General features: G+C 36.5%; 1 protein-coding gene across 3 annotated transcripts in view; it reads right to left on the reverse strand.

The window, feature by feature from the left end:
- Positions 1-601: 601 nt before the first annotated feature.
- The window catches only part of rnf24 (ring finger protein 24), a 36,285-nt gene continuing 24,342 nt past the window's right edge, over positions 602-12,544 (reverse strand). For all 3 annotated transcript variants that reach the window (XM_082164940.1, XM_082164941.1, XM_082164942.1), the window contains 2 exons: positions 10,226-10,305; positions 602-4,990 (listed from right to left, as the gene is read on the reverse strand). In XM_082164940.1, the coding sequence (XP_082021066.1) occupies positions 4,849-4,990; positions 10,226-10,305 (222 nt within the window). In that variant the 3' untranslated portion in view covers positions 602-4,848. The remainder of the gene's footprint in view (positions 4,991-10,225; positions 10,306-12,544) is intronic.

Consider the following 12,544-nt stretch of genomic DNA (forward strand, 5'->3'; position numbering starts at 1 on the left):
ATCGTGATGAAACAGCAGAGGGTGAATGAAAAGAAATGGAAATTAAAAGCTTTTAATTAAATCATAAAAAAAATAATTGTAAATAAATCAAAATAAAACAATTACTAAAAAGATAAAATGCACATCTTGTGACCTGCGTGGGTGTTGCTGTGTGGGTCTCTGTTTTCAGCGATATAGGCACATGACTTGTGGCTGGTCTGTGTGTGCGATTCCACAAACCTGGAAGACCTTCTAAGCGTTTATAAGCAGTAGGCTGTATTAGAAAGGAAATTTTAAAAGATAAAGTAGTAATAGGGAGAATCATGAATTATGAGAATTATGAATAATTGACAGCCATTGTGAGAATAACATGTAATCAATACAAAAAGTAACTGTAATCTGATTACGATATATATATATATATATATATATATGTATCCTGTTGGCTAAACTTCAGAGAGAAGGGTGCGTTGAAATAAATTGGTAAGAATAAATTTACCAAGAAATACAATTTGTAAAAAGGTGGCACAGCTTACCCCACTATCCCCCAATCTACATTTATTGTAATGCTACAGTGCAGATCTTGAAGAAATGTGTTCTTCAAACTTAAAGACAACAAATATTCTTTATTTCAAAAACTTGGCAACTTTATTTACAATTCAAGTCAGTCACATGCAACATATTTTAATGAATATAACACAAAATTAGCAACAAAAAAAAAGCATCTTTGCATTTTTTATTTTATTTTCTTCAAAATGTTGATTAAATATACAAAAATATAGTTTACAAATACTATACAGAAAATATTCTGCTGCAGAATTCTTACTTATACAAACATGTTTGTGAGATTCACAAACATTAGCAGTGTTAAAACAAGACTGTGTTGGGAAGGGGCGGGGCTTATATGTTTACATCTGTGAGGTCACAATGGTGAGGGGTGGGGCAATATTAGGTCATCTCAGAATGAAGCAAAAGAATGGTGTGGGGAAGGAGGAAGTTTCATGGTGGTTCACAATGACTTTGGAACAGTGGATAAATTGGCAGTTTAGTTTTGATAGTAATCATGTATCAAAAAAAAAGTTTGAATTACATTATGTGCCTTGACCACATTCTATGACATAACTGCTACTTTGCAACAGAAATACTGCCAATCTCTTTCCAACAATCTTTTTTCACAATAAAATGTCATCTTCTAGTCTAAAAAGCCTGCCGGGAACAAACACAAGTTGTAAAGTTGCAACTGAAAATCCTAATTTTGTCTTTTCAAAATACAATTGGTCAACCAGATATGGCACTCTCAGTAATGATCAGTAAAAACAAACAAACATTAGTTTGAATATGCTGAGCAAAAATGTAACCCATCACTTAACATTCCCAATCTGCTTGAGGACTACCTCCTGAATAAACGTGCTAATTTTACTTTCTAGATATGTTTTCAGAGCGATTTTGGATTTTGAAATTGCTTTAAACAATGTAAAAAAAAAGCCTTTCTTTGCCTAATCTTCATTATCACTAAATTAGAGCAGTTAGAACATACTATTGAACTGTTACGGGTTTTAAATCTTAGCACACAATAAATAAGACAATATTTATTTTGCCCCATTTCAGTTCTGCCTCGATGGAGAGGCACCAATACTACCAAAATGCAAGAATATGAAAAGTGCAGCGACGCAACTCGATTTTTAGACACAATCAACTACTTTCACATTATAATGACACAGTTGAACCACAGCTCTCTATATGTATACATTCGTGATCAGAGTGACACTTTAAGACCTGCCGTGTTACAAACGCCAAAGAGATGAAGGAGAGATCCTAATTTAGGACTCACAATTTAATGCTGTTTGTCCATGATAAGGAATTACAAATCTAAAGGAAATCCTCAGCGTTTTACACTTAGTTAAGACAAAGTACCAGAGCAAACCAAAAGAAGTAAAAAAAAAAAAAAAAAAGCCTCATTTTTTATATTTTTTATATTTTTGTCTTTTTAGATAATATGCACAAGAGATTCTTCACACACTCAGCAAATGCAGGAAAACAAATTAAGAAATAAATAAAAAATAAAATCTCATTAAATAAACTTAACTTAATTCACAGTCTGAATCTAGCCTTTCAAAAACACAAATACACACCGCAGAACATGTTGGGCACAATGGGCAGTTTGCTTGAAAATGAACTACAACATTTAATCCATGGCCAGACAGCACTTTAAATAAAACCAATGCAGATTTAGTCTGGGTTTATATAAAGCATCGTGTCATATAATTCTACTCGGCAACAAAATGTTTCTACATTTGGCATCATTTCTAGAGTTGTGGCCAGTCCTTATTATACATATTTTTCTAGACTGCCTTAACATGGAGGGCACAGAGACCCAGCCTGACCCTAGGAGGTTAGTAAGATGAAAAAGAAGAAGAAGAATATAGAGCAAGAAAGAGCCAGAACGCCCCATCCTGCTGACTGCATCGACCCTGCTACTCATTGATCTTAATGGCTAAGGATTCTGTGTTACAAAGTGTTGGACTGATTCACTGACATGCTGAAAGATGCTGGAATGATACTAAACTAGACTGTGTATATCAGCTGGGTCTGTACTGAGGACTTCTGGTCAGATCTAAGTTTGATTTCTGTAGCGTTCTAGTTGATTTTGCCTCACTCGAGCAGCATTACGTTTATTAATATTTGTTGGAGACAGATCTAGGGCTTGAAGCCAAGTATATTTTCAGGAAGCTATGTAGCACAATATGAGAGCCAGTATATACACACACACACACACACACACACACACTTGCTGCTTTGCATAGAGCCACAGCTTTCATGGGAGATATGTGATAACTAAGGAAAAATAATCCATCCCAACAGTACCTGGGGCATAAAACCTGGGCGATTTATGCAATAATAATTCATGAAAGACAAAACAACACCTTTGGGACATTTTGTTGAGTTTAAATTTGGTTTGGTTTTAATTTGCAACTATTTCCATTAACTCTATAACACATCTGCAGAACTCTGCAGCAGAAAAAAAGACTGTGTGGATGGGGAATGAAGCCTGAAACTGACTAATGCTTCAACTACGAACAGTTTCTACAGAAACCTCCTGGGTTCATGACAGCAGTTCCCAAAGTGTGGGCCGACATCATACACTGCAGGGGGTCTGCAAGTTCCTTATAAAATTAAAGGTATTATTTACTGTATATAATTGTCATGTTATTTAGACTGGGTGGGAAAATCTTAATTATTTAGAATATCTGATCAAGTTTAAGGGTGTTCGCTTGGTTTGTTTGGTCCAGACCAACATTACCAACACTAAACTTTAGTTCTGGTCCGCTTAGCATTCACATTGGCATTTAAACACCGATCCTAAAGGCATAGCGATACATTCACAACCTAACTGGTAGGCTTTTATTGTGTATATTTCACGATGGAACTTACCGAACATCCAAAACAATTCTGTTTGCTGGGATAAATGCGCTCGTTGTATGTGCGTAGCCTGCATTTTATGTTTTTTTTAATCAGCTGGTAACTCGTGAAGCGCTTATAAATGCTTAAAGGACAGCGGCAGGAATCCCTCCGTCACACACATAAATGAATATCTGCTGCGAGGAGAAGCGGTTCTGATGCTTGTACCGAACTGGGATTGGCAACATCGCGACTATGACGAGAAAAAACTGGTATGCTTAAGCATTTATCTTGTGAAATGTCCCGTTTTTGGTTCGTTTACATGTCTTTGATCCGTGTTGCGTTCATATTTCATTCGAACCGCACCAAAGTTCAGTTGGAAGCAGACCGAGACCCATCTCTTCAGCGGTTTCGGTCCGCTTGTTTGGTGCGCACCAGGGTCCGGATGGCATGCGTTCACACTTGTTAGTGAACTGCACTAACAGTGCAATCGCACCACGATTCATTTTAATCGAACCAAACATGCCAAGTGTGAACACACCCTAAGAGTGACAATAGTGTTTTTTTCTTTTGCCCTTAGCCTTTTTGGTTACTTTAAAATTCTCATCAAATACAGCCTTGAACCCAAAGCTACAGACGTGTGTGTGTGGGTGTTTGTGTGTATTAAACACAGTCCTCAGTTAAAAAAGCATGTCAAATATAAAGGCGTCCACAGAACACAGATCAAATACTGCTAGGTCACATCCTGACCTTAATAACACAAACTCTGCATTCACATTTGTTTTGGGCACCAGCTAAAGGTCGCAGCGAACCGTATCTACGAATACAGCCATTCTACCGACCGTCACAACACAAACAAACAAACAAACAAACATATACATATTGGAGAGCTGCTGTCCCTTTAATATACAGTATAAACATAACCCTCTCTAATGAAAATAATACCAATGGTTTGCTCTGTGGCTCTGTGTACATCAACTAAAAAAAAAAAAAAAATCATAAAATATAAAACAAGATCTTGCTACTACCACAAGCAACTAAGTTTGAGTTTAGTGTAAAGTGCTTGTTAAAAAAAAAACTGTTAAAAAAGTAGTTTTTTTGTTTTTAATGTAATGTTTTTTTTTAGTCCTTGTATTTTTTGCCTCTCACTGGTGTCCTCAAAAAAAGTGCTTTGGTGTGGAACGGTTACTTTAAACATGGCTTGGCCATGTAAACTTAATTCTTCTTCAGTATCCCACAGGAAAAAAAAGCTAAACCCAAATAAGACGGATGGAGTAAATCATCTATTATTGTAATTTGGAAAAAAATTCGTTATAAAGCCACCAAGGCAGAAAAGGAACATATGCAGGTCACAGGTCACCGTGGCTCCGGGCACAAATCCTGCGGTCTGTCCTTGGATATGAGCGTGTACCTGTACAGGAGGGAGTGTGAAGGTAGTGGTGGTCATATTTTTAGGAGAAAGAGGAGGGGCTACACTAGGTTCTCCACCCCGGGCAGAGGCTGCGGTGTTGGGGGCACAGGCTCGGACATGCTCTGCTGCTGCGCCAGCTGTAAGACGGGCATGTTGCACAGCGGGCATACCTTCCTCACCTCCAGCCATTTGATAAGGCACCTGAGAGAGACACAGAGACAATGTGGAAGATGAAAGGCAAACTAGATAACATTATGCTTAAAATTTCCCAGATCACAGCAGGGTACGTGAAACTGGCCACTACAAACAGGCTCCACTAACCCAAACTAATACTGGTAGCAAGTCAAAAGTGATCTCATTTGATATCTCATGGCTGGCTGTGTTGGCGAAGCTGGGCGTCTCCTTGCAGGAAGCCCATGTGGAATGTGAGACTGAATCTCGGGTTAGTCTGAGTGAGATGTTGGCATTTCTCTGATGAATTATTCACTGTAAGCACAGTTCTATTTTAGGCCGTGTTGGTCCCATCAGGTACACAAACAGATCTATGATACAGAAGTCTACATTTAACCACTGACAGCCTGGATGTTGGGATTTTTAGGGATTTGACTGAGGTATAACATAAGAGAAAGTTTCTTTTCTCTATCTGTATTTCAATAACAGTCCATAATAATCATTATGCAACCTTATACAGTGATGGGAATAACGGTGTAATAAATAAACAATATAATTTTTTTCAGTAACGAGTAATCAAACGAATGACTGTTTCCCCTGTTACAACGCCGTACTGACAGTAAAATGCAGCGTTACTATAATTGAGCTCACTGAAGCGGTTTCCATCCGAGTAGGCTCTCTCTCAGCCATTGGACCTGCAACGTTTTTTCTCTGGAGTGTGTGTGTGTGTGTGTGTGTGTGTGTGTGTGTGTGTGTGTGTGTGTGTGTGTGTGTGTGTGTGTGTGTGTGTGTAGACACAAATGTAAAATAACACTGGGTAGTATTTTAGTCCTGACTAAATTAAATACATAGGCTATGAAAGCTATTTGTTTTGTTGTTTTGACTACCAAATTAATGACAGACACATATGGCTGCTGGCCCTTTAAGAGCTAGTGCACGGATCCTGTTTTCATTATACGGTCACGTGCGATTTATGCTTATTTAAGACATAACCGACTGTGTTTAGACTCAGGATATCACCAAGACCGAAATTGACATGATTTTCGCATGGTTTTGACTGTTAAAGCGATATAATCCACGAAAAATAACTTTTGTAACCCGCGAGCTGTTTGTGAGGCGGCTTTACTCAATGTATGTGTGCAGAGAAAAAAACACCTCTCAGACAGCGCGCAAGAACCGAAGAGTTTAAAGTCGCGTGAATGTTTAAACTCGTAAGACTTAAAAAGACATGCAAATAGTAAACTTTAGTTACTCATGATGCAATGCTGGCCCGATTATGCAAGTGACAATTCCGTCTATCACGACTCCCGAAACGCGAGAGTGTATTATGGCCGCCTGAGACGAGAGAGAAGACGCAGCACCGCTAAATCTCACGCTGTTTGTGAAATTGCGTCTCGCAGACAGTTTTAAATGACTGATTTGATTTTATAATCTGTGTGGATTCATTTACTAATACAACCTACATGCTAAAGTGAAACAATGTTTGCGGGAATTTCCCGCATTATAAATGGCAGACCTGCGGGAATGATTAAAATTATGCGCAATACCCGCGCCGAATTTCGAGCCCTACTCGCTGATAGGCATTGCTATCAACTCCGACTCACTCAGGTCCTGTTAGCACCGTATATATTTTTAAACTATGCTAGATGAAGTTAAAACATGGAGACACAAATATTAAGCAAAAAAATGTAAACTCATATATTGAGGTGGTGATGAAAAATGTACTACCAAGTCAAATTGCGTTTGTTACCTTTTACTACCTTTCAAGGGCCTTAATTTTGGTAGATTCTTTTTACTACCGCGCGGACACCCTGTGCAACGTTTTAATTAGTTTACATGGTTATAAAAATAAAATCTAAAAATAACCTGCAGGGAACGTTCTGAGAAGGTTCTGTTCAGGTTATAAAATAAAACCCAAAAATAACCTGCAGGGAACGTTCTGAGAAGGTTCTGTTCAAGTTATAAAATAAAACCCAAAAATAACCTGCAGGAAACGTTCCCAGAAAACATCTTTGTTTGACCGGTTGTGAACGCATGCGGCAAACACGCCTAGAATTTGGCTTAAATAAACTCTGATGATGACGTTCTCTGTAGGTTATAAAAATAAACCCCCAAAATATTATATTATTATTATTATTTATTTTGGCACATTGTTCAGTATTATATTGAGAGCACTTCTTGTTATATTGTTTATTTTTGTGAGGACGTCTACCAGTTGTGAAGTTGTGTGACAGTTTTATCATTTTAATTTGCACTACAAAGAGTGCATTTTATTCATTTTGGGTACATTTCTTAAGAAGCATAATTAATTTTTAGACTTATTTGTTGGCCAGTTGTAGTCTGTGCAATAAATATTAAAAAGTTCTAAACCATCTATTTATCCACTATAGTAATGAAAATATTTACAATAATATATTGAATTTAATAGGTGTCTCTCATATTGTCCCATAGCAACATTAAAATAGTGTAGATTAGTGTACAATGTTTTATAATAACAATTTATTCTATTTAGTGTCCATTTCTTTCATTTGAACATATTTAATATTGGGGGGATCCAAGTTGTATGACACATTTGAACATAAAAACAAAACAAAAAATAACTCAATAGTTACTTTCCCTGTTAATTAGTTACTTTTATAATGATGTAATTCAGTTACTAACTCAGTTACTATTTGTGAGAAGTAACTAGTAACTATATAACTAATTACATTTTTAAAGTAACATGCCCAACACTGCTTATATATATATATTGAACCATGCTGATTGAGGAAAACCCTGCTGAAAATCAATGCATACATAGTACATACAAACTGTTTGTATTCTGTCCTTTACTAATAGTTCAAATGCATTTAGTTTTAGTATACTTTTTACTCCTCTACAGAATCGTGTGGTAAGAAAATATGAGATAAATTGTATGGGGATTCTTAATAGGAATAATCTGCTGCAACTCATAGCTAACATCATACAGCGTGACTTGCAAATGATATGCATCATGACGTAGTGTCACATTATATTAGGTTTCATGTAGTGTCTATTAATTTTCATCAGCTGGCACCCTTTTGGGATAACTATGACACTACGAGCTTCTAATGCATAAAATTGTTGCATAAAATTATTAACTATTAATATTACTAATATTAATTATTAACAGTTAATAATAATAAATAAATATAATTATATAGCATTTAATATATATATGATGGAGGGTCTAAAACTCCGGAGTAGTGTGTGGACGGCAGGCATAACCGTAGCAAAAGTTATGCGTTTTAAAATGAAAATGCACTAGTGTAAACGTAGGTATCCCACAGTCTGCTCGGGAACCAATGCTCTCGAGCCAAATATGGTTCTTTGAGGCACCGTTTACACGTGCATGGTTATTTTGAAAAACAGAGACATTTCCCTTTGTTTGTGCCCTTCGTTTACACGCAAACGGAGAATTCGCCTCTGAAAACGATTCTTTCAAAAAACTCCGGCCAGAGTGGAGATTTTGGAAAACTTTGTTTGCACGTTTGCATGTAAACTGTTTTAGGCAGCCGACGTCACATATGCGACAGAACTTACACCTGCGTCAAAAGTGTGACCTATGTTTACATTTTCATTTGGCTATGGTGATTATGGATGCATTCAGAGTAGCAGTCACATTTATGTTGGTGCAAACTCTTTTCACCTGTTTGCATTTGCAAATACAGCTGCTCTATTATGTCGAGGAGCAGAGACGAATGAGTGCTCGGAGGTCAGCAATTTTGCAACAATTTCTCCTCCCTCCAATACGAAGAGCCAGTACACTGCCACCTACAGGTTTGGCATGCTCTTGACGGCACATAGACACGGGTTTGAGTAAACAAACACTTTTCTGAAAACTGACAGGTGTGCACGATTTTATTTTTGAAAACGGAGAGGGTGAAATGTCCGTTTATGAAAATAGCCGCCCACGTGTAAACGTAGCCTCAGTGAGTATATGGCTCGACGGCAGGAAAAAAATAAACCAAACAATTTTTCAACTTTTTTAAAATATATATATATAATAAAAGGTAGTGTGTCGATTCAATTAAAAATCCTCATATCACATATTTTTTAAATATTACATAATTAATTGAAGCCTGTTTGTCATATATAAATCACCGACCAATCGTCATCTGGCACAACAAGTTAAAATTTCATTGGACAATGTGAAGTGGAGCGTTAATTTTCCGGTCATTTATAAATAAATCGTTTGAAAATTACATGGACAGACAAATTTACGATCTGATCTGAATCTGCATTGTTGAACTAATGGATATTAATTGACTACAAAGCACTGCACAAAGCCAGCATTAATGGTAAGTATAGAATTCAAGTCACTTGTATTTAGTCTATATTGATACACCGTTTACCATTTGATGAAACTATCATAGTTTGTTAAATGAAACCCAGGCCTACAGGCCTATTATGTGAAGTGTAGGCTGACAACAACGTAGGTTGACTTTATTATTTTAACATTTTTGATCATTTTGCAGCAATAGTATAATAGTACAGTACTACTGGTCAAAAATGTGCACACACATTACTATTTGTATATAGTATTATGCGTATATAGTGTTTTATACAGTATTTATATTATCCTTACAATTTAAAATAATGTTTTTCTATTTGAATTTTTAATATAATTTATTTCTGTGATGCAAAGTATATATATATATATATATATATATATATATATATATATATATATATATATATATATATATATGCCCCTTTTTTACATTTGAGCCCCTGCCCCTGAGGAACTTTCTACACGTCCCTGGTTCCTAGAGAGGCAAACTAAAATGTTGAAATGTTTAAAAAGAACAAAGAGCTCCCAACCCCTCTGATAAGTGTCCAAGCAATACTCTGACATTTACTTTGGCATTTACTGACATACAGCCCAGTGCAAATGTTTCAAAAAGGGGCGAATGAGAAGATGGGTGAGTCAGACACATTTCAACTAGATCAATTTCAGAGCACAGTTATCCAGCACTCTTGAAACCATGGCATGTAACATTGCAAATTTGTATTTAGGTTAATGTTTTAAGGGGGCATAATTGATGTCATCTATGCCACTAGCAGAATCAGAATGCCTTTTTCAAGTGTCCAACACGACCTGTCTGCCACTGTTCGTCAAACAGGTAATCCAACCTCAAATTATGATGTTATTAGAATAGAATCAGACTGCAAAACTTAGTTTGGAGCTGCTAGGGGTGCAGACATTTTCCTATTTTAGAAAGCAACATATGCCAGGGCACTCACTTTCTGTGAAAGGCATGTTTACACGGGCAGATTCCCAACTCATCTTTCTGCTTGAATTCCTCCAAACACACCGCACAAATCTGGAGAGAGAAAACAATAAATTCCAATGAACACAGATAAAATGTTTAAATATAAACATTTGTCTTCAAAGAAGACAACACTTCCATTAAATAGGCTACACTTGTCTCAACATGCCATTACAAGTAATGGATGTTATCACCTTCAAAGATCAGTGAGACAGAAAGACATGTTGTAATGCTGTATTCATTCAGGAAATGGTCTACACTCAAGAAGTTTCCTTTGTAATCTAGCAGTGAAGTTTACCAGGTCGGGGTGCAGATATGGCATTTCATCTAGGGGAAAAATATATAAAAAATTGAGAACTGGTTCTGTAAAAGCCAAGCTAAACACTTTGATTAACGACCTGTTATCTGACCTCACATCAGACAGTGGAATTCTGTGAACATTTGGACGTAATTAAATGGTGATGTAATCTAGAGGTATAGGCAAAAGATATTAGGCTGAGGGCTATTAGCTAGGTTGATAAAGTAGTCATTCAAATTCAGATGAATGTATAAGAAAATGACAAAGTGAAATGAGGTAAAGCTGAAAAGGCGAGACAGGGTGTTTCAGGGTAAACAGATTAAACCAGTGCTTAACTGATGCAAACAATGCTGGAAATGTGCATGAAATGATGTCCAAAAAAGCATCAAATATATTTACAAATTTTTCACAACATTTTACAACATTGCGGTGCACACAGGTAACATAGCAGTATATTTTAAAAATGCTTTAGAAACCAATGATATAACCAAAAAAAAAAAACTATATAGCCTAAGTATAAAAAAACAAACAAACAAACAAAAAAGTTTTTTTAAGTATTCTCAAAATATGAGACATTTTACAAAAAAACATTAGTTAATGCACTGTGAACTAACAAACAAACAATGAACAACTGTTTTTATTAATTAACATTAACAAAGATAAATAAATACTGTAACAAATGTATTGCTCATTGTTAGTTCATGTTAGTTAATGCATTAACTAATGAACCTTATTGTTAAGTGTTACCAATAAAATTAAATCCTGACTACAGGGTTAAGACACTTCAAGTGACAAATTATATCAAAAAACTAAATTAACATCTGATATAATTCACAATTTAAATGTGTTTATAATGCCTTGCTGGAATAATTCATAATGCAAGTGAAAGTTAAAACAGATAGCTCATATAATCTAGGACATCTTTCCAGAACTCTGCACAAATTAAATATTTCATTAACCTTGCTGACAGCAAATAAAGGAGCAGGGAAATGCACAACTAGTAATTGTAAGAGAATAAAAGGGGTTTCAGACAAATGTGCCTGGGCACAAGGGTGTCTGTCACAACAGATATTTACTGTTCTGTGTGTGTATCATAAAACAAGATACAGTCCTAGTGCTTTAGGTGTCATTGACCCTGACCAGGGGGTGGTCAGTGAATTATCGAGACACAATGGTTCTGTGTTTGAGATGAGCGAGACTGCGAGAATAAGAAATTGTCTGTTGAATACACACTGTTGGGTTTTGTCAGGAAAGAATGGCATTAACGGGGCCAACAAGGGACAGAATACGCCCATGTTTGAATGTCTCTTCATAACACAAAACATGTAGCTGTATCCAACAAAAAAACTAAACAGACACTGCCTTTATACTGTTTTATACTCCAAGCAAGGCCAATCTGTTTATAATCAATCATCCAACCAGGCCAGTGTCCTTCCTATCAGAATAGTGCATAACAGTGATGGTATGTCATTGAATCATCATGCATTTCTATTTTATTAACATCCTGGTCCTCTATTTGCTTCCCTCTGTTGGGCTTCTGAATTGAAAGGACCACCTCTGCAGTTCAAACGTGACTCCCCACTGTCTTTTTTAACAAACAGAAATAAACCTTCATATAAGCGTTGCTCAGTCTGTTTCACGCTACTGCTCTCGTCTGTTTGATCTCTCACCTAGAGTATTATAAACCACGAACCGTGCAGTTTTATTTACGACTGTTTCACTGCGGTGGAATTACGCACAATGTATCTTTCTCACTGACGCTGTGATATTTATGTCCATGCTGTTCTCACTGGTTGCCATCTGAGGATCCATATCTTGGCAACTGTCTGGGCTGGCACATATGCTAGTTTTCTGCACCAGTGTGTTTGCATATCAATCATCCATGCATAAGCTCTACCGAACGTGTATGTCTGTATATTATCAGGGTACTTAATGTTTCGAGAGATGAGATTATATTCACTCGTCTCGGGCTGAAGGCCCCTGTTTCTTATGTAA

This window comes from Leuciscus leuciscus, assembly GCF_965113295.1.
Source record: "Leuciscus leuciscus genome assembly, chromosome: 3".
Taxonomy (NCBI): domain Eukaryota; kingdom Metazoa; phylum Chordata; class Actinopteri; order Cypriniformes; family Leuciscidae; genus Leuciscus; species Leuciscus leuciscus.